Here is a 21660-nt window from a genome sequence, read left to right as displayed (position 1 = left end):
AATTTGAGTAACTTACAAATCTCCTTTGAAGATCCATACTGAAGGACTTTTTTCAGTTGCTTTTTAGTCTCTTACACCAAAACATTCATTCAATTCCCAGACCTGACCTTGAATTTATTCAGCCAGTAATACATTTAACAACAATGCCATCCAGTGAAACACCTAACTTTCTTGAAAACCAAGTCCTGAAGAATAGGCTTTTCCTGGATTTGAAGCATTTATATGCTTGGGAGCTTTCATTTAGAACCTTCATCTTTCCTTCCCTATCTTACCCTACAGAATTCTTCAGCTTATTAGTATGTGCTGCCACTTTAGCACAAGCTGCCCTTTACTAAGAATTTATCCACCTCAAAATACAGGATTGATATTTTTTCCTCTTTCCCTCTCTCCACCTTCTTCACTCATGTATAAAGAATTCTCTTACTAACATGAAGGGACACTAATTTAAATAATTTTCAGCTGCCATGGTAAACTTCAGGTTAATGAGAAGCCAAATTCAGATGTGGTGTGCTACAGGCATTCCACACTGCAGTCTATCTAGAGGCTACCAGACACCAGAAAATCACTGCCTCATCAGAGAAACTGCACTGAAACTTTCTCACTCACAACAGATCACTGCAACACTTCTTCACCATAGTAGGCCTAACTGCATTTAATTAAATGCAGTTAATGAAATGCTCATTAAAAAATGGCCCAATTTTAAGGTGAATCTGTGAAGATTTGGAAGATACCTGTTTGGAGTTTAGTTTGTTTGTTGTTTGGTAGGCAGAGCCTATCAAAATTTGTGCAATACTTGCATGGAGGAAATGAACAAGCCACCTTTTAAATGTCCAGTGGTAACAGTGAAAACAGCAACTATCTAAGAGCTTACCTTAGGGGCTGTACACTTTTCTCATCATCTGAGCTTATTTCCATTTCAAAAATGTCTTCAGTCCCAGCAGAAGAGATCTGGTCTTCTTTCCTGCTATCTTGTTTGTATTTCTTTCTTCTTCTTTTTTTCTTTTTCACAGAACCTGGGGTGAATACAGTCTCTGTTTCTCCAGAATGTGGAATTTCTGAGTTTGCACATGTCCTCTCATTTTCTCCTGATTTCAAATGACTGTCAGTGTCTTTAAAAAACTGATCTTCAGTGGGTATTGGAGATGTTGCCAAATAAGCGGGAACTTTTTCCTAGGGAAGAAAAAAAGAAAAAAAGGCTACTTTTTCTGCTTTGTTTTGTGCACACAGGGTAGTTGTCAGCTACAGATTAATCCTTGTACCTATATTTAGACACAAAGATGCCCAATGGTATGAAGATGATATCTAGAAAGGAACCAAGTTCATCACAAGAATGATTACAAAAAGTTCAGAAAAATGCACGCTACTATTCTTACAGTTTTCAGGCACAAACAATTGATTTTGCCAGCAAAGCAAACAACCAGTCAGTGGAACGTTTTTGAAGTTATCTGCCCTGAGCATGCCAGTTCCAGGCTCATTAAATGGGCTAATAAAAAAAGGGCTAATTAAATCCACTGCTGTTTATTTTGAAACAGATTCATGGGAAGGTACAGGTTGAAAGGGACATCTGGACACCATCTGGTCCAATCTTCTGTCAAAAGCAGGGCCTCAGGTTAGGTTATCCAGGACCTTGTCAAGCTAAAGATTGAGTATTTCTGGTAAGGGAGTCTATCACTTCTCTAGGCAACCTATTCCTGCTTTTGTACAGAAGGATTTTCCTTATATCTAGCTGATATTTTCCCCATGACCTCTGCCCTATCTTATGGCTAGACAGCTTTGTGAAGAAAGTGTCTCTGTTCTGTAACTACCTCGTAGGCACTGCAAGACTGTGGTTAGATTTCCCTGAATCCTCTCTAGGCTCAATAGAATAAGGTCCAGCAAGTTTTTTTGCTATTTCAATTTCTCCAGCCCCCCACTGGGCTCTTTCCAACTTTCCATGTCTCTCTTGAACTGGCAAGGCCAGAACTGTGTTCAGATTTGATCTAACACACACCAGGATGAGCAGGACAGCCTCACATGCCTTCACCTGCTGGCTGTGCTATTGCTGATGCTACCTGGGATGCATTTGCCCTGACTGCAGCCTGGGCATGCTGCTGGCCAGGTGATGCAGAGCTGCATTTCATCCAGTCAGATCCAGCCTGCACTGCTGTGTGTGCCAGCTCACACTCCCAAGCCTTACATGAGACTGCATGTGCATCTTGGTTAAAGCTTAGTGTGAATCTTGTTGGTCCAGTCTCCCAGCCTGCCAAGCTGGCTCTCTGTGATGGCTTTTTCTGACCTGTCTACCTCTCCTCTCAGTTAGTGTTACCCACAAAATTATAAAGGTGCCTTCAGTCATGTCATACATGTCAGACATTATTTATGCAAAGTATCTTTCAAAAAGAAAAAGTCAACTATAATTTACTCACCTTAAAACCAACATACAAACAACCAGCCCTCAACTAATTACAACACACTGCCCTTTGAAGGAAAAGCTTCAGCTATGGACTGCCTGAGGTTTATTTACATTGTAACAAGACACTGAAAAGACACTGACACCTAGTCTGAAAGAAAGACACCGCGTAGGGACAAAGACAAGATGGAACAAAGGCAGAAGAGAATGGAATTTGCATAGTGAAGAGAAAAAGTTATGGAACTCAATTTCATGGTAGAGAATAGAAGTAATTACAAGATGTCTGTTATTTTACTGGACTCTTGTGCAGAAGGTTAGTCAGGAACACTGATGAGACAGCCAGAGCATTGATATTACTTTTGATGTGCTCTAAGTCTTATCTGCTATTTAAAACCAAATTCAAATTTTCTTTGAATGAAGAGTTACAGAACAAATTTCGTTCCACTGGTTGTAAAGTAGAGTGAAGTAGAGAAAGGAGAACAAAATACAGCCTTATGCAACATTGATGACACACAGACTTTGCATTAAGAAAAACCTTGAAATCAAAATGCCAGCATCTAAACTGAAGGTAATATTCTGCAAAATTAGTGATAAGTAACCAAGAATAACAAAATACATTAAAAAAAAAACACACTCAGAAAAAGTTAAAAGAAACTGGCTGGAAAATTGTCCTGATTTACATGGACAGTGGTATTTATGTGGTGAGTGGTATTACTTCTGATTGTCAAGATGTGAAAAATGCAAAGACTGATCCTTTAAAGGAGCTTTCTGAATGCCCTCAAAGGGGCAAAAAAAAAAAGAAATCAATGAAAGGTTTGTGATTTATCCCTTAAGCACGGCTTCAAGAGGCAAACAAAGATGTTGATCAGTTGCTCCAAGAGACAAACAAAGATGTTGATCAGTTTCAGGGGGAAAATGCCTAAAAGCAGTAAAAACAACTCAGTTTTGCTTTGTAGAAATTTTTTTTTTTGCTTTGTAGGAAATCAGAGTAAAAAATGAACCATTATTCCTGTTTTTCAGAGGCTCATTAGCTTCCAGTTGGCAAAAGATTCTTGCAAAATAAATTCTTAAGTCAAAGAAGTTACTGTTACCTGGTGAAATTTTCATAAATAAAATTGTGAAAAACTAGGCTAAAATTTGTAAGACAAATTAAAAATATGCCCAAAAACAGACTACCTTCATTAGTAGAAGCACAAGCTATAATAATTCAAAGCAAAAATTATTGTAAGACACAGCAATCAGCATAACTGCAGTCAACAAGAATGAATTATCTAAAACAAAGAAAAAGAAAACTTCAGCACATCTTCCAAATAATGCTCTAATTAATGAAAATAATTAGTTACTTTATTCTTACTGGCAGCAGAATTGTAAAACGCATCAACATCTTGGCAGCATATGAAAAAGATGTTAAGATTCAGTTACAGAAAATCTAGCTTTCACAGAAGTGAGGATATTGACAACACTGTATGAAGCACTTTTAACCCATTACTGTGTTATTACTACATTGTAGCCATCAAGAAGCACAAAGTCCTTACATTTTCCTCCTCGGTTTCTTGCACAAAGAAAGCTTCTCCATTGTCACCCAATTTCATATGCAGATCAACAGCATCGCCATTAATTTCTATATCAATCTGTGGAAAGAGAATTTATTGTAAGTAATTCATCATGGGGAAAGTGCTGACCTCATGGTCTGCTTAGCTCTGAGAGTAAACTTTGTTTCACTAAATAAGGGTGCCCCTTCCTCCTCTTTCTGACACAAGTCTGTCATAATGTTCTTTAATTCGTTCACCTGCAAAATACATGATGCTCCTGGCAGAGAGCCTAACAACCACAAGAAAAATAAAAAAAATTAAACTTGATATCAAGACTGAATCTTGTTAATACAATTATTGATATATTCTTTATTTCATGGAAAAATGACAGACTGTTCAGATGTTTAAATCCCAATCTGAATTGGGGCCTGGTATGAATCTGAATCCTGAGCACCAGAAGTTCCACCTGGAGGCCTCCTGGAGGCAGGCTTTGTCTGAAAGTGATAAGAGACTTGCCAATTATTTCTGCAACCAAGTTAGTGTTTCAGATTTTCCTGCTCATGAGTTTATGGGGGTATGACATAGGGCCACAACCCTTCCGCAACCATAGTGTTTTCATCAGAGAATAATGTTTTTATTGTACTTAAAGGTACTTTTTCGCCAAGAAAAGCCAGTATTGGTAAATAAACAAACATGCAAACTATATCCAAATTGTTAAGATAATCACTTTTCTTCTTTTCCACAATAACAGACTGATTTTGATGTGAAAATCATATATATTTCACTACTGTTTATTTTTTAAATATTCTATTGTATTTCCAATTCAGCAACATGAGTTTAAAAAACCTCACCTTTGCTTTATACTGGTTTAGACATACAAACATGTCTCAGTTTAGTACCTATACCTCACACTGGTTTCTGGAGACCTCCGTATTTACCTGAAATTGAAGCATGGATACACATGCTTTGTGTTCCCACACATCTTGGGACTACAAATTGAGCTTGGCCTCATAACATGCCAGAGAAAAATGCATCCATAACGCAGTAACAAACACAGCTGACTATTGAGAGAACTGTGTGAACAGTAACTCCAGGATGGAGGAAGCAAGGAGCAGCAGTCATCTACACAAGCAAAAGCTGAGAATTACACTGACAGTCTAGTACAACAGGGACCAAAAGTAGATGTTTCTACTATTCAACAGCTTTTTAGAGGTATCCATAAGCTAAAAACCTCTCAAATTTGGTTCAGCTACTCAGAAGTGTGTAAAGACATTTAACAACCTCTAATTTCAGACACTCTCGTTGTAAGCATATCTCCCTTGCCTAGATGTCAGAAAAAGTACAGCTATACCACCTCTTTTGTACCCCATTGAAAACTGTAATGTAATCTGTTACAAAATGTTGAGGTAAATAAATTTTTTGTCATCAGCAAGCTCATTAAAATAAACACTAACAAGTGGGAAATCACACAGGAAATAAACACAAAGCCTGCTACTCACCTGTGTTACTATGATAAACATACAACTTTAATGTACGTAACTCTAACTATTGACCTTTAACAAAAAAATGTCCTGACCTAATTGCTCATTCAGTTTCATTTTATTCACTTTTTACAACCAAAATATAAAGATAGGGGTAGCTTCCTGCAATAACCATTTACTCCTTAAAAAAGCAGAATATAATCGTGAGGGTTTACGTCCTATTTAAATCAGCTCATCTTTTGGTAGCAAACCCACATGCTGTACAAAGTACTCCTTACTGACAGTAAAGTCTCCCTAAAACAGCTCCATTTTCCAGCCAACCCAACCCAACTCACTCTCTTGGCATGATTAACAAAGCCTATGGGAAGGGGATGGAAGGACAACCTGCTTGGGTAGCACCATCTCAGAATGGCTGGATGGGAAATTGTACCAGGTTCTCTTTCAAACATGCCTACACAGGAACAAAGCTTCAGTCTCAGTTTTCACTTGCCTGTGGATTTTAATAACTGCATCTTTTATTGCAAATCAGCCTAGAGCACAGCTACAAGCAATATTTTAACATCTGCTCTGTTAGTCCTTCAGACATTCCAAAAAGAGTTGCTTACATCAGGGATCACCTAAATAACATTAAGTATTTCTTTCCCAGCATACTCGGATAAGTAAACAAATAGCCCCATGTAAACATTTGAAAACTGTGAAGTCTATATATTGGTATTTGTCTTTTTGCATAGGTCCAGAGCTGTCACAGTTTTTCCTTCACAGCATTTTTGCTGAGTCCTTAGATAACCACAAGAAGTTCTGTTTTGCATTCTAAAACCACCACCCTGTACAGCATTTATGAGCAACTGTTCTAGACTAAACCAGCCTGCTAACTGGGAATGTGGGGAGCTGGGGAAGGAAGGAAGAGGGGTAAAAAAAGGAATGAACTGGTCCTCAAAACTTTGCTTTGGCCCACTTCCTGAACTCACCACTTTCTCTTTAGAGCGCAGTACACCAAGCTTCCCAAAGCGGACGTGGAAAGGGGAACACTGGAATGTCCCATCCTGCTGCCGGACCACGATGACATCGATGCAGCCCGACAGGGTTGCCTGATTAATGCCTTTGTACAGCTCCTTCACAGTAACCAGGACTTGTCCTGCAAGCTGCCCCACGTAGTTCATAGTCTGAGACTAAGGGAGAGAAAGACAAAAAAAATGTAAATTTAAAGCACAGTAGGTATTTTAATTTTTAAAAAAAACATTTCTATAGATGAGCAATTTATCAATTTATATATATGTCATTTATCAATTACTCTACTGAAACAAGATTTATACAAATGCTTTCAAGAATCAACAGAACTTTGAGGCAATCCTCATATTATTAAAGTATCCAGAGTTATAAAACTTACTCCTAATGCTTTATCAACTTGAATCTGTCACTAATTAAGTACTTCAAATAAAATTCTGAAGGACGTCATTTTTAGATCTCAAAGCCTAGATTTAAGTGATGCTTAATAACTCAGATAAGCTAAAAAGAAAATTTCATTCTCCAGAGGACTGCCTGTTTAATACAACCAATCCTATATGGAAAATGAAGATAATTGTACATAAGGTTTCAAAAAGAAAAAATCTTTACAAGTCAGGAAAAGGTATGTAGAACATACTGCATGTAACTCTTCCTTTACAGCTCTGTATTTCAGAAACAGCTGAGTCATCTTAGAGAAATTATCAAAGTATGTAATGGGAGAAAAGAGATACATACATCAATAAGATTATGCTACTGTAAACAGGATAAAGAGCACAGAATCACTTACTGAAAATTCTGTCTAATCCATTAAAAATACTTAAGTAAATGAATGAATTCTGAATGACTGCAAGTCTTTCAGACTCTTTCAGACTAAGAACACAATTTGAACTAATAAGAAATGAAAGTCCAAAGATTTCTCAGAACATCTGAGCTTGAACAGGAAGAGGAGGAAAAACTGTGAAAATGTTCTGATAGAAACCTAAGTGCAACTCTTCCTCATTCTACCTACCATCTTCTGCCTCCCACCCAAAAGTCTGCTACAAGCTCATTTAAAAAACATCCAAGCAACTGCAGCCTCTGAAGTTAAAGATATTTAGAAGAACAAAGAACCGCTGTCAACAAGTAAAACCCATAACACTGAACACATAAAAGAGCCTAAATTATATATATTTTTTAAAAAAACTATTTTGGGATATTATTTCTAGAAAAAAATCTACAATTATTTTTTTCTTGTTTGCATTTCTATTTTTATTAGTCATTGAACAAGGTTTAGGATTCTTCTTAATACCTCTAAACAAAACCATACTGCATTACAACAGTTCTTCCTACTGATACTGCTTAATTGTCTATATAATCAGTTATTCTTTTTTGAGCCTCCAAAGTCTTCCTTACAGTAACACAGGGTATCTTACATTCACCCAAAAGTGACCATTTTTGTGGCATCTCTATACTGATAGAATTTAAACAGGCAAGAAATCTAAAACTACTTTCACACAGCAGCTATGGAAACATTTTTCTCCATCTCAGGCTTCTCATACATTACTGAATCATACTAATGTTTTTTAAAAATAATTCCTTCCTCTTCACAAGACTTACAAAGGAAGGTGGAGGGTTTTCCATACAGATTTAACAGTGTCTTGAAATTATAATAGAATTACTATGCTAGGCTACGTGCTAGAGAACTTTTCCCCTGCAGCCTGCTGATGAAGACAAAAAGAACAGACTGTCATTGAGTGAGTAATGAGATTAGGAGGATGGACTCTCTATCAACATTAGTCATTAATTCAGTTTCCTCTGCAAGTAGCTTCAGGTACAACTATAAAACTGATTGCTTGATAGTGAAGTAATAGCTCACTCCTGCTAAAGAGGGAAGGTCTCACTTCAACCTTTCCTCATCTGACCCTCTTAATGAGCTGATTTTAGCTCCCTGACACAGCTGGGGAAAGTCTACCATTTTTGTTGTTTGTTTCAGCAGGTTGTTAGTAAGTTAGGTCGGCTCATTAAGCAGAACATGACAAACACCTGAGTCATGAGGCCCTGAGCAGCACCAGAGAGCTTAAGGGGGGGGGGAAAGAGGCAGGGAACTGAACATCTTTTTGATTAAGTGAGATAGATACTTGCTGCTCTCATGGAACTGTAATTCAACACAGAGATGTTACAGTATCTCTGCTTTCCTGTAGAAGCAATTAGTCTTCACCTAATACGACAGCCATGTTTGAACTTAATCTCATGAAAAAAGAAAATCTTTAATGCATAATCATTATCATTCATGGCCCTAACTTAGCCACTTCCAAAAGCTGTCTACAGTATCAGCTTAGAAATTTTGTGTCACCAAGGAGACTGCATTTGTAAAAATAAATGTTTGACACAATCAGGAATAAAACTCTTCAACAGGACCCCATTCTGTGTATTTCATTTCAGCGAACAGGACTTGAGAAGTGGGCATTAGCAAGATATTCTCTAAGACTTAAGCAGTGACTTCTTACAAGATCAAAATTTCACACCTTCTGCTAGGAACTGAGTTCAGATGATAAATGACCTAGTTTTTCTCACATACATGCTAACTTGACCATAGAAATTCACCACACAGCCCACACAAGCCCAAAGCATTCACCCATTTTACACATATTCTTGCCTTTCTGTAGCAAAAGTATCCTGTAGCAATGTTCTCTCTTCTACAGGTATCGGTTTCATTTCTGTTGCTCATAGCACAGCCACTTTTATGAACATACATACACTGAATAACCTCGTACATTTGAAAGTTCATAACCAGTTCACTCTTACATCTGGAAAAGTCATGAACTTCTGTACCTAGTAAGTATTAAAAACATTGCTTATAAGGAAAGTAGCTTTTTATGATCCAAGTCTCAATGTAAATGTTGTTTTGTATGTTGCAAGTAAATCGAAGAAGATAAAGGTAATAAACTAATGCACACTATTGCTTACCAGGCTGCAATTCAGCTTTTAACATAATGATTCACTTTGCAAGATAAACCTGTTATATAAGAAGGTTCAAACTGTAGCAAGAAAATGATCAAATAGAAATGAAGTGTCACTACATACCTGAGAAACAAACCATTTTATCTTAAATGTCAATAGAAGCCCAGCTGGGAGATTTTAACATTTGCAGGGCTAGGAATGGGTTTTAGCTTTGCTTGGGTGGGTTTGTTTTCCTTAAATGTTATTGTATATTGCTGGAAAACTTGTGCTGAACAAGTACAGAATCAGACTACAGAAAGAAAGGAATGGTGTAAAATGTTATTGTGCTAGTTTTTGCAAATGCAATAGAAATATCCTGATCACAGCATAACCAGTCAGACAAAATACTTCCTCGATAATACTCTTTGTTTCATGTTTAGTAACCATTTCTTAAATATCACTGCCTTGAAGGCAGAGAGCAGTATGCCTTCCTAACCTCCTATAAAAACCTAAAAAGCATGCTGATTGCTAGTTCAGAAATTCAGGACAAAAGCCTGATGGAAAAGACAAACTAAGAAAGGCAAGGCAGTAATACTTCACAATGCTGTTTGGTTTGCAATTTTTATTTCTTTTGATATCCAGAATCTATACATTGCCTGATGCAGTGAAATTCCAGAACTCTGCATAAAAACTGAGGTTAATGCAGCTCACTACTACTTACTCTTCTCAGACAGCAAATTAAAAGGCTATGAATACCTGAGGTATATCAAAGTAGAAACATTCTTTGTGACTTTTGAGGCTTCAGAGAGACTGATTTTTGAATATTTATGCAATGCTACCTAGTTTACAAAAATTCTTACAGCTGAATATATTAATACCACTAAGGTAAGTGCAACTGTAATTGGAATGGGGGAAAGAATCTCTATGCCATATCATGAAAATAATTTTTTTCTGGCAATAAGCCATTGCACTGGCAAAAGCAGAAACTGAAACTGCTTTGGTTTTTTAACTTTCTTTTGCTGAGAGAGCATAAAAGTAAATACAAATAAAAAATATCTACTTCAGCAGTTCAATAACTAAAATGCCTCCACTTATAAAATACTCAAATCAGTGCAACTAAAATTAACACTGAATATGCTGTTAGACTTCCTCATGTTATAGCAGTGGCTCTCAAAAATAATAATTAAACAGTACTCCACCTCAGAGTATCTGATACGCTTTACATGACAAACAAGACAAAGTTTCAAAACTCATTGCCATGAAATGCTTACATTAGCATAACCTGAGCAGGAGGTTTTGTGGACAGGAATTATATCTCTGTACCATTAACAAAGATGTTATTTTAGCTGCCACTAGACCAACATGTTTAACTTTTTTTTTTGTGTTATTCAGTAATATCCATATAGAGGTGCAAGATATAATCAAAAGTCTGCGCACAATAGGTGTTTTCTATGCATATGGAGAACCATTTTACTAATGATAAACTGCATGTTTTGAGTTCTTAAAGCCATGGCTTTAAGTGCACCCATATGAATGTGCCTACTACAAGTGCCTAGCTCAACAGGAGAAAAAAAGAGTGCAAGTTACTCAAAGGCAAAGTTTCAGACTGCTCTAGAGAGCTACAACTTTAAAGGGCATGAATTTTAACTATCACTCAAAAAAAAAGTTACTTAGAAGCAGCTCTTAGCTTCCAGTAGCATAGATATTCATACACTCCATTTACTTTGAGATACATTTAGAGGATTCAAATATGTCTATTGCCACGTGATTTAAACAGCAAATAAGTTGTATTTCTTTCAAGAGATTAGGCAGAATAAAATAAAAACATGTAGAGCAGTGGTTTACCTCAATTTATCTCACTTTGCCTATATTTGCATACATATAAATTTATGAGGCAGAAGCTTTCCTTAAGCAAGAAAATCTTCAGCAAGTGTTTTACTAGTTTCTATTTTGTACTCTGAAAAAACTGGGGGGGAAATGACCCTGTCAAACAGGACCACTGTAGCATCAGCTCTACTCAACAAAAACATCTTTGTTCCCAAGTAAAGATTTTAATTGGGGGTTTAGGATTGCTCCTAGTACTGCACAGAGCAGTTATGGAACAAAATCAGGAAACAAAGCAAGTCTGTTGAATGCCTAATTAAAGTCTTCCACATACTATTAAATATAGGCAGTCAATTTTTATATATTTTAACCGTGTTATAGGAAATTATATACCCATATTTAGCAATAAATCTGTCAAACTCACCAAGATTCCAGAAGGAACCTTTTCATGGGCAGCAACATCACTTCTATTTGAGTCATCTTCAAGAACATTCTTTTCTGAGTTATGCATCTCAGAAAACAGAACACTAACTTTCCACAATACAGCTAAATGAAAAAATTACATCCATAAGAAAATGTTGTAGCAGCATTTCTTCTCTTCTCATAGAAGCAGAAGAACTATGTAAACCTTCTGGTCTCTTAGAGGAAACTGCTTGGTATACATTCCCACGCAGAATTATGAGTAAAAAGGAAGTGCTTCTTTAAGAAAGCTCACACAGAAACTCCCTCACCAATAGGCTTTGCTTGAAATGTCCCAGCCCTCTTGCACCCTCCGAGATAAGTGACAACACGGGCTGACTTTGCCATATGTTTGCACTGATAGGTGATGATCTTGGTTTGCATCACGTCACATGACTACAGCTGAAGCTCCCATGAAAACAGGGATTTGGTTAATGATTCTTAAGCAAAGTCTACATTAGCAAAGTCACCAGGAGACTTTTCACCCACTGTTGCAACTCCAGCGCTGGCAGCAGCACTCCGAGTCCCGGTTCAGCCCAAGTCGAGACTGCCTGCTGACACTCCATGTGCTGCTCCCTCTGCCCATGGCGTCACCGGGGCAGCCAGGCATGTTTGGTACAGCCAATTTCACAACATTCAGGGTCTGCTATTCACGAACTTTTCTCCCTCCTTCTTGAAATTGAGATTACATAATAATAGCAAAGAGACAACTGACGTGGTGTCAAGATTATAATAAACCATATAAAACCAATGCACACCAACATGAGCATTTGTTTTCCTGTGGAAATTTTCCTGCTTTCTTCAAATAGAATTGTAAAGTAGCACAATGTGAGTGTGTGGACAAAACATACAAGCTTTTTAAATAACTAGCTCCATGACTCAGAACAAGAATTGATCTTTCATCTGAGGAATTCTGAAATTTATCTAAATAAAATAATGGATAGGTGAAATAACTTGAGGAAGAGAAGTAGTAAAGAATTAATTCTGTCCCAGAACGTGAGAGACATTCTCTGAGGACCATCAATATTCTTTCCACATCAACAAGTTCTCGCCACCCTAAACCCATGCACCTCCTTCCCACCCTCACTGCGTTACTGTGTGTGTCTGCTCAGAAGACTCTGGAGGATTGCTTGCTGAATTACAAGCTTAAAAAAAATTATCCAGGACTACTATTCCTGATATTTATCCTACTACTATTCCTCCTCTCAGTTTTGTAAATTCATGTAAAAGACTTTGATGCAAGGAGAGCGAACCACATTATAGGATGCAGCCAAATAGCTTGTAGGTTTCCAAAATGATTAATGAACTACACTCAAGTCCAAAACTGCATCAGTGTCAACAACAAAATCCTAAATTGAGTGTTGGGATTCGTATGTCTGCAGTAGGGTTGTAATAAACTGCTACCATCTCTGAGCCCTTTCCTATACATTGAATAAGTTCATATTTCATCTGGCTCTTACAGGAAAAACTAATGGGTCTTTTAGCAAACATGACAAGTATTTTCTTAGAATATTGAGAATTACTAGACACACTCAATTTCTCTTTCCTTTTCATCATTCCTTTATCCTGCAGGTTCCATTAAAATATAGACTAAAACATACAGTTATAAGCAAAATGGAAGCAAAATTCATAAGCCAGTGCTTCTTTTCCAACACTACTGACCTCATATTGGGATTTTTTTCTGTGATATCTCTACTATTTCAATATTGTTCAGTATTTCAGATGGACGTTATTTTCTTCAAAATTTATAAGAGTGTTTTAGACAAGAGCTTTGCTGGAATACAGATAAAATTGTGTCACTGCAGTAAGGTAAGATTTAAGTAGATAATAAGCTTTGCACATTTTGTTAGCCCTCTTGTCTTTTATTTCTCAATATTAGTAAGGTATGTAAAACATAATTCCTGCTGAGTAAGTTTCAGCACTAGTTTATGTACTTACAAACAGAACAGGAAAATTAGCTTTTATTTTGAAAAGCAAATACCTCAAATTTGGAAGTGTTAGAAGCAATGTTTTCCATGCAGCCTTAATGAAGCTCCCTGGTGTAGGTAGGTTTTCCTGTGGGGTAGTCTCTGAAAGTTTTCTCACTCGATTCACACAAGTCAATAATGCTGACCAAGATCATTCACCATCCTAGGTTCTGCCTTTGACCTGCTCTTTGTGAGTCTACACATTTTATCTTGCTGCTCATTAGGCAAAATCCCTGATGGGAAATATGAGTCCATTTTTAAAACATAGTTTTCTGCAGCAATTGTCATAACATATTCAACTGCATTTCATGTAGTCTTATAGCATCTCAGAAATGCAGTATTTTTTTCACCTATGCAATGAAAAATTCAGTACCAATTAGGAATTAAACATGCAGAGGAGTTTAGCACATTTAGAACTTGATTTTTCAGATCTTCCCTCTTTATTTTACCTCTTTGCACATTGCCTCAGTAAGCTATGTTTGCAGTTGCAAATCAGATTTCTTTTTAATGACCATCTGGGATATGTAAAGTCTGACTGCCTGTGAAAATGACATTTAAGCGATTATTGGCCCGTACTGTATAGGAACTGTAGAACAAACACCACCAGAAAACAGCTACAGGACATTCCCCCAACTCTCAGCAGTGCATACCATTCTGAGTTCTGGATGGAAGGAAGCACAAATCCTACAGACACAGCCTGTATCAGCACTCTATCCCAATTCACTCAGAGATCGGAATAAGTATGCCAAGGCAAATGAATGGAGCAAATCCTTCACTAATTAACATACCCTAACAGATACAGCAAGCATGGGACCTTTGTTCATGTTTCAATGGTCTCCTTCACCCCACCTTGTCACACATAATTTTACCTGCTATCAACCAAGAGCAAAACACCACAGTTCTCAAAGTAAGGATGGGGTGTGACAATTTTTAGTCTCGCACCCCATCCTGACAGTGGAAAAGGTTCTTTCTCCACAAGGCTTGACTCCAGTTCCAGAATTCCAACACTTGTCTATTTTCACACACTTTTACACTTTGCTTATTAGGCGCAAAAAAACAGTGGAGGAGTTGCCATTTCTCCTACACAGATTACAAAAATCAGACTGGTGCTGAAAACACCTTTCTGTGCCCAAGGTCTTGGTGCCAACCCTGGTCTGAAGCATCTGCTTACTGAGGCTGGAAATAAAGATCTGCTCATCCCACATTGTGCTGAAACACATTCAGCACATCTCTGACACTATTAGATGCAAAAGTCTATCCATTCTCCATATGAACCTAATTCAAAGGTTATTAACTTTGCTAAAATAAAATAAACTTTGACATGACTAACAGAAAACATACCAAATGAAGATTATCTGCTTGAGATGCCTCCTAAAGGGACACATGAATGTTTCTAAAAGAAAGCAGCTAGAATTTTTGCTATAGCAGAGTGGAAAAATAACATCAAGTGTCACTTCTTATTAAAAAAATAATACACTTGCTAAGATTTTCTATACAAAAGCTAAAGGTACTTAAAATATAACATGGAATTACATATTTATTTTTAGCAAGTTACATGAAACTAAAAAAGAAATTCTGTTCAACAATGTTGAAAAATACTACTAGGCAGTACTACCTGCTTTTACCTGCAATTCCCAGCTCTCCAAAAACAAAAACAAACAAACAAGCAAACAAACAAACTTACTATCACAAGTAACAACAGCAGATATGAGAATTCAAGCAGTTAATAGATGTTAGAGAAACACTATTGATACAAAAGTAATATACTGTTCACTAAACTGGTGGTTAAAAAATAAAATCAAATTAGTTTTGCACCTATGATGCAATATGGTAAATTCAATGCCTTCCAAGATCTCCTGTCAGGTGGAATCAAGAGCCACTTAAATCAAAACATTTTGCAGTGCAATTTAACTACTTTTCATCACTGGGGAAAAAATAGCAAGAAAGGAAATCCACAGTTTATTTGGAGCTAGTGCTTTTGTAATTGTGTCAACAGTTTTATCTGTACGATCTGCAATGAATCATCTGATTTCAGAGTTACAGTATCTGTCCTTGCATTAATTTGAGCACTTTCTTTTTTAAAAAAAGTTATCCTTTTTTCTGTTTACAGAGGAACATCAGTGAGGACAAAAAATAAGAGTTCATAAATTAAATTTTACTGGCAAAATGATCAGTTCAATAAAAACTTAGGTTACACATACACAAAGTGTTCTTATGCACACGGAGACCTCAACTTCTTTCAAGGCACTGGAAAAAGTAACTGGCTAATCCAAGAGTGCAGCCCTTTGCAATCTGCACGGGCAGATCCCACACCACCCCCTGCCACACTCGACATACTTCCAGCAACACAGACACTTGTAAGGCCACATCATCCTTGGCTGAACTTATTTCCAGACATGTAACACAGAAACCAATGCTTCTGAACAGAAACTCTAACAATCTCATTTTTGGATGAGATGAGAGAAAGTAGATGAAGCTTTTCCTGGATATTTCTACAAAGGACTAAGCATTTCCTTACTAAGCAATCCAGCAATCCCTTATCTTTGTTTCCTCTTTTTAACAACATTCTTTCCAGGTGCTTATCTGCCCCAGGTGCATTTAAATTTTCTTGCAGCCTCCCAGGGTTTAGAAGTCAAAGCAAAAAAACGCAGTCAGGTGTGCACACATGAACTCTAACTATATCTAATCTATCTATTCATGGTAAATAATTTGGTTACATTTGGAATGGATACACAAAGGCTAGTACAAACCTTCATGCTGACAAGAACAGAAATAATACTTATTCTAAGAAATACATATATGGAATACTTAAAGAGCCCTAAATATTGCATCTATAAACAAGATACCTTTTTTCCCCACTTGATAAGACACTTGATAAGATTCTCCATATTGTTGAACTCATGAAGATACACCAAAATAAAGCAATATCCCTAAATTTAATTTGCATAAGACTTGGCTATATCACTAACAAGTTGGGTAAGAATGCTAGTCTTACCGAATTCCCACACAGATGTGGGAATTTACATGAGATGTTGGGAAGAGGAAAATTAGATACAGCTGAGCAAAGTGGCATAGGCTCTTTCAGCAAAGCCAATCCAGTGCATTATTGAGCTGTAATGACACAGAGGTCACATCTGGCTGAGGGATCTGCTCGCCCCTAGCACACAGCAGAGTCTGCATTGTCTGTGTAGGACACAACACACCTGTGTAGGGGCCTCACAGATTTCTTGTTTGTGTTAACAGGCATACTTTTTCCTTCAGGGAATGAATGGCTTTAAGTCACCACTAAGTACTTTTCTTCTTTAAATCACTCTATTTCAGTTCACATCCCAAACTAAATTCTAGTTAGCTGGGGGAGTCAATTACTTCCATTTCTAATGGAATCACAGCTCCAACTCATTATCCAAAGCACTTATTTCAAAGAATTTTGAAAAGAATCCTTTACACGTTTCCTTTAAAAGGCTTTTCATAACCATCAATTCAGAAGAAGTGTATTTCCTGAGGAGACAGCCATGCAGTCTAAAAAAAGACAGGTAAACCTAGAGCCACAGCCTAAGACCAGCTTAGCTGGCTTCAGCCACATACACCAACAGAACTATGTCACCTAGTACACTGCAGACTTTTCTATTATTACTTTGCATATTTACACTTGTGGTATTGAACTTCAGCACTCCGGATAAAGAAATGGGCCAGTTCATCAGCTAAAAATCTCATCTGCTCACTCAGTGCATACAGAAGCAATGAGGAAGTATCCCTTGGTCCTGGGAAAATAAGTGACTCAGGACAACTTCTGACAACTAATGTCAAATTACATTAGTGCAAAGGTGAAAGAAACTGATTAAAATATTTAGCTAGGAAGGGGAAACTAGCATCCTTTCTTTGATAATTCCCTTGAAATAGAAATACAAGGAAAAAAAATCTCTAAAATTGTGCTTAAGCTTTGTCCTCAAGCAGAAAGACAATCTGACTTGACCGAGCATGACAGTTTCATATTAAATCAGTCTGCCTGCCCAAACTGAAATGCAAGCATTAATGTAAAAACCAAGATGAGAGAGCAGCTAGGCAGATTAAATGCATTTTTAAGTGCCATATTCTTTGCAAAAGCAGCAACATTTTTTACTATGCTTAAAGTGGATAATTCTATTCTACAACTTTGGTAAAAAACCCCTCTGCTTACCTATGTGACAGTGAGATATGTCCAGAGATGACTTCTTTGTATTACTAACGAACCTTAAACTGTAACTTCAACAATATCATGAAGAATGTTCTCCAGATACAAAAGTCACTGGGATACAGTTTGCTGCTGTGCTATGTTCTCAGAATGTGCCCAGTATGGGATGAAGGCGTCTAATCTATACACTTCAGACTTGTATTTGATCAGAAACATACCACACACTGTTGTGTATATGCCTGAAAGCTTCTTCACTGTGGGTATCTGTAACATACAGCACTGAATCTCACACCAGAAATGGTCCCTTCACCCCTTTTCAGACAGTTACATAAGAACGTATTGCTAAATCATGATATAACAAATGATTAAAAGTTATTTCATATATTATCCAAAGCTATTTTAAAAAATATCCAATTTGTTAGAAATTCTAACTTAAGCACCGATCCTGTGTTCACACAGAGACCTTGAGAAAATGTTTTCCTTTATGCTGTGATCTCATACTTAAAAGATGCAAGACTGAAAAACAAAACATTGCGATCAAGAGCAAAATTGTGATCTAGACTATTAACCATGCAGCCATCCTCCAGGAAGAGAAGCAACAACTGCAACTAAATTAACCTCTGGCTTCGACAAAGGTTCCCAAAGTGGCTTTAAACAAAATCCTTCCCCCTCTATCTGATCTAGGTTGCAAATTCTCTGAGGCAGAGACCAAGGCACAGAGCATGCAATGCAAAGCAGGGCTGCAGGGCTGCTCGGCGCCTCAAGGTACATACGGAGGTGTCAAGTGCCCTACGTGCAGTTTGGGTTTCCCTTTAACTGATCAAGGCTCGACACCACTGGAAGGAAACGCTAGAGGCAGAGAGAAAGGACATAAAATTCACTGCACTGCAAACCTGAAATATTTTACATGGAGGTCTTCCAAGTAAACAATAACAAAGAACTACACTTACTTTTGCAACAACCCAAAACATTAAGAACCAAGAAAAAGATGAAGTATTAAGTACCAAGAACAAATTCAAACACCATCTCTGTTACAGGCCACTAAAAAACTCAAACTTTCTGATATGCTTAACTGAAAAGTTATGATACAAGCTTAAAAATTAATACTGTAATTGCTGATGAGAGCCATTCAGCACTATCCTAGTTATTCCTACTGCAACTAAGAATAATACCAGATAATACAGCATTTCAGTCACAGTTCCTGGCATCCTGAGATTATTCAGAAACATTTGAACTTCAGCATATCTGTTTAATAGTGTATTTTATAAGAGTCATATACTTTTACAGAGCACCTCACTTTACACCATTCAAGTAGAGGTCTTCCTTGATTTTTTTTAAGGGATGGCAAAACTCTTTACATTCCTGTATGTTCAGGAATTCAAAAGAACTCTAGCAGGGACCAGGAGAGAAGGAACAACTTTGGGCCCTGGCTGGAGCTAGCTGCCTAGTACGTATACAAAAAATGTTGCTAATGTATCCACAAAGTGGTAGACGTTGCCCCACATTTAAAAAAAAAAAAAAAAAAGAAAGAAAGAAAAAAAAAGAAGGGATTTCGTGACTTACAACTAATGAATACCTGTACATTCATAAAAAGCATGTAACACTACAATTTTTTTTTAATTTGCAAACATTAAATGCTTAGTATGCAAGATTGTCCTGAAAATGCTTGTGAAGTACAAAAAGCCCCAACCAATCAAAGAAAACCAGAATAGACCCCCAAGGAGTTGTCCTTCAGTGATGCTTGTGTGCTCCTTACAACCTGGGATATTCTATAACTATAAGGACTAAATTTCATAAGGTCTTCTCTGACAGTAGCCTGCATAATTCCACGTATCAATACGGCTAACAAATACTTTCTTGTAACAACAGTGGAATTTTGTTTGGGGTGGGGAAAAAAAGCTAACCAGATGACGGGCGTGTACAAAGTGCAGCCACAACACAGGTATAGTTATGACATCATTTTTCTGGATGGAAAGGCACAGGTTTACACAGCATTCTGCCCTGCTCTATCAAAAATCATTGATGCCTGCTACATGTACTCAGTAACCACTCCAGGAGAAGAAAAACGCAGCTCACACCAATTAAACCAGACGCACACTCAGCAAGACCCCAAACAGAAGCACACAAAAAACTGCGGGCAGCGTGGCTCCACTTCAGGCTCCGCACACCAGAGGGACAGACACGGGAGGCAGCGGCGGAGCGCCCGGCCGGAGCGAGAGTTCAGTGCCGGGTTTGAGGGGAGGGCGCTGGGCAGCCAGGCCAGGCGAGGCACGGCACGGCACGTATCCCGGTGTGCCAGAGCGGCACCGCCGAGCGCCGGGAACACCGGCAATCCCGCCACCCCCGGGCTGCGCTGGGGCAGCGCCGGCCGCCAGCCCAGCCCCGCTCTGCCCCAGCCGCACACGGGCAGCCGGGGCACGGCGGGGCTGATTCCCCTTCGTCCCGCCGGCCTGGGCTGCGGGGAACTGCAGAGCGCTGGCAGCGCCGGGCGGGCGGCACCGCTCCGCAGCGACGGTTCCGGGGACGTTCTCGCGGTCCGCTGCGGGGAGCGAGCCCGGCCGGCAGCCGGGGCACGGCCTGCGCCGCCCTCCCCTCCTCCCGCTCTCCCTCCTTCCCTCCCTGCCCGGTGGCCGCCCGGGCTCGCCCCGCACGCCGGCAGGGACACCTCGCGCCCAGCCGAGCCGAGACGCCGACCGCGACAGCGGCCCCTTCCCGCTTACCTCGAGCGAGGCCCGGCGGGAGCCGGCGCCGGCCGAGGAGGGACGGACGGTGGCTGGATGGAGGGATGGAGCGGGGGAGGGACGGACGGCAGCGGGCAGCCGGGGGAGCCGCGCCCGGGCGGGTGCGAACTGCGCCAAGCGGCGGCCGTTGCTGCAGCGCGTGCACGCCCGCGCGCGCTCCCGCTGGCGGCGGCGGGGACGCGCCTGGCCCGGGGCGCCACGTGACCTTGGAGCGGCGCCGGGTAGGAGGGGGAAGGAGGCGCGCGTGCGCGCGGCCCCGGCAGGCGCGGCCCCGGCGGCACGTAGCGCGTCCCGGAGCCGCCGGGCGGGATCCCGCCCGCGCCCTCGGGAGCGGGGATCAGCGGCCGAGCCCGCTCGGGAGCAGCTGCTTATAGCCGTGGTCGGAGCCGGCGATCAGGATTAGCACCCCGTGACTGCGCGGCGGAAAAGGCGCGCTGCCCTCACGGTGTTAACCGCTTCATTCGTCCCTCACTGCATCCTTCTTCTGAAAGTTACCGGCCCACCCACAGGAGGAAGGAAAATTTTTTTTTCGTGTACATATACATATCCTTATACATACAGACATATATAAGTCATATATGCATTCTGCCGTAGTATATCTCTATGTTTATATCTATATCTATCTCTATCTATACCTATATCTATCTATATCTCTATATCTATATATTTATATCTGTATTATCTGTCTATATCTCATCGTCTCAAGCTGTGCCCGAGGAGGTTCCAGATGGACATTAGAGGGATTTTTTCACAGGAAGAGTGGTTAGACATTGGAATGTCTAACCCAGGGAGGTGGTAGAGTCACCAACCCTGGGGGTGTTTAAGGAAAGACTGGACGGTGGCACTCAGTGCCATCCATGGTTTCGTTGGCACAATGATGTTTGGTAGGTTGTAGTCGATCTTGGAGGTCTTTTCTGACATAATTAATTCAGTGATTCTGTTTTATATAACTATCTATCTATCTATCTATATATATATATATACACATATCGTAATGAAAGTGTAGAATTGCAAAATCAGAACATGTCCAGCAGGCTGTGTATGCATTTCAGGACAGCAGCTTCATTTGCCCATTGCTTTATGATTCACACCACTGCTTGCTGAAGTTGGTTTGGTGCTGTGTTATTTACCTGAGTCACGCTATTGCCCAGAGGCCCCAGATGATACTGTGA

The 21660-nt window shown here is 39.3% G+C and overlaps 1 protein-coding gene across 3 annotated transcripts in view; it reads right to left on the bottom strand.

The window, feature by feature from the left end:
* Positions 1-20608, bottom strand: part of LPIN2 (lipin 2) — a 43232-nt gene extending 22624 nt beyond the window's left edge. The window contains exons 1-4 of one of the 3 annotated variants that reach the window (XM_063167027.1): positions 20468-20608; positions 6371-6571; positions 3925-4020; positions 872-1170 (exon numbers count right to left, since the gene is read on the bottom strand). In XM_063167027.1, the coding sequence (XP_063023097.1) occupies positions 872-1170; positions 3925-4020; positions 6371-6562 (587 nt within the window). In that variant the 5' untranslated portion in view covers positions 6563-6571; positions 20468-20608. Of the gene's footprint in view, positions 1-871; positions 1171-3924; positions 4021-6370; positions 6572-11574; positions 11909-20467 lie in introns of those variants that run through there. The other 2 variants (XM_063167017.1, XM_063167010.1) reach the window with 2 other exon arrangements.
* Positions 20609-21660: the final 1052 nt, after the last annotated feature.

The sequence above is a fragment of the Melospiza melodia genome, chromosome 1, assembly GCF_035770615.1.
Source record: "Melospiza melodia melodia isolate bMelMel2 chromosome 1, bMelMel2.pri, whole genome shotgun sequence".
Classification (NCBI taxonomy): Eukaryota; Metazoa; Chordata; class Aves; order Passeriformes; family Passerellidae; genus Melospiza; species Melospiza melodia.
This window is presented reverse-complemented; position numbering and strand designations above follow the sequence as displayed.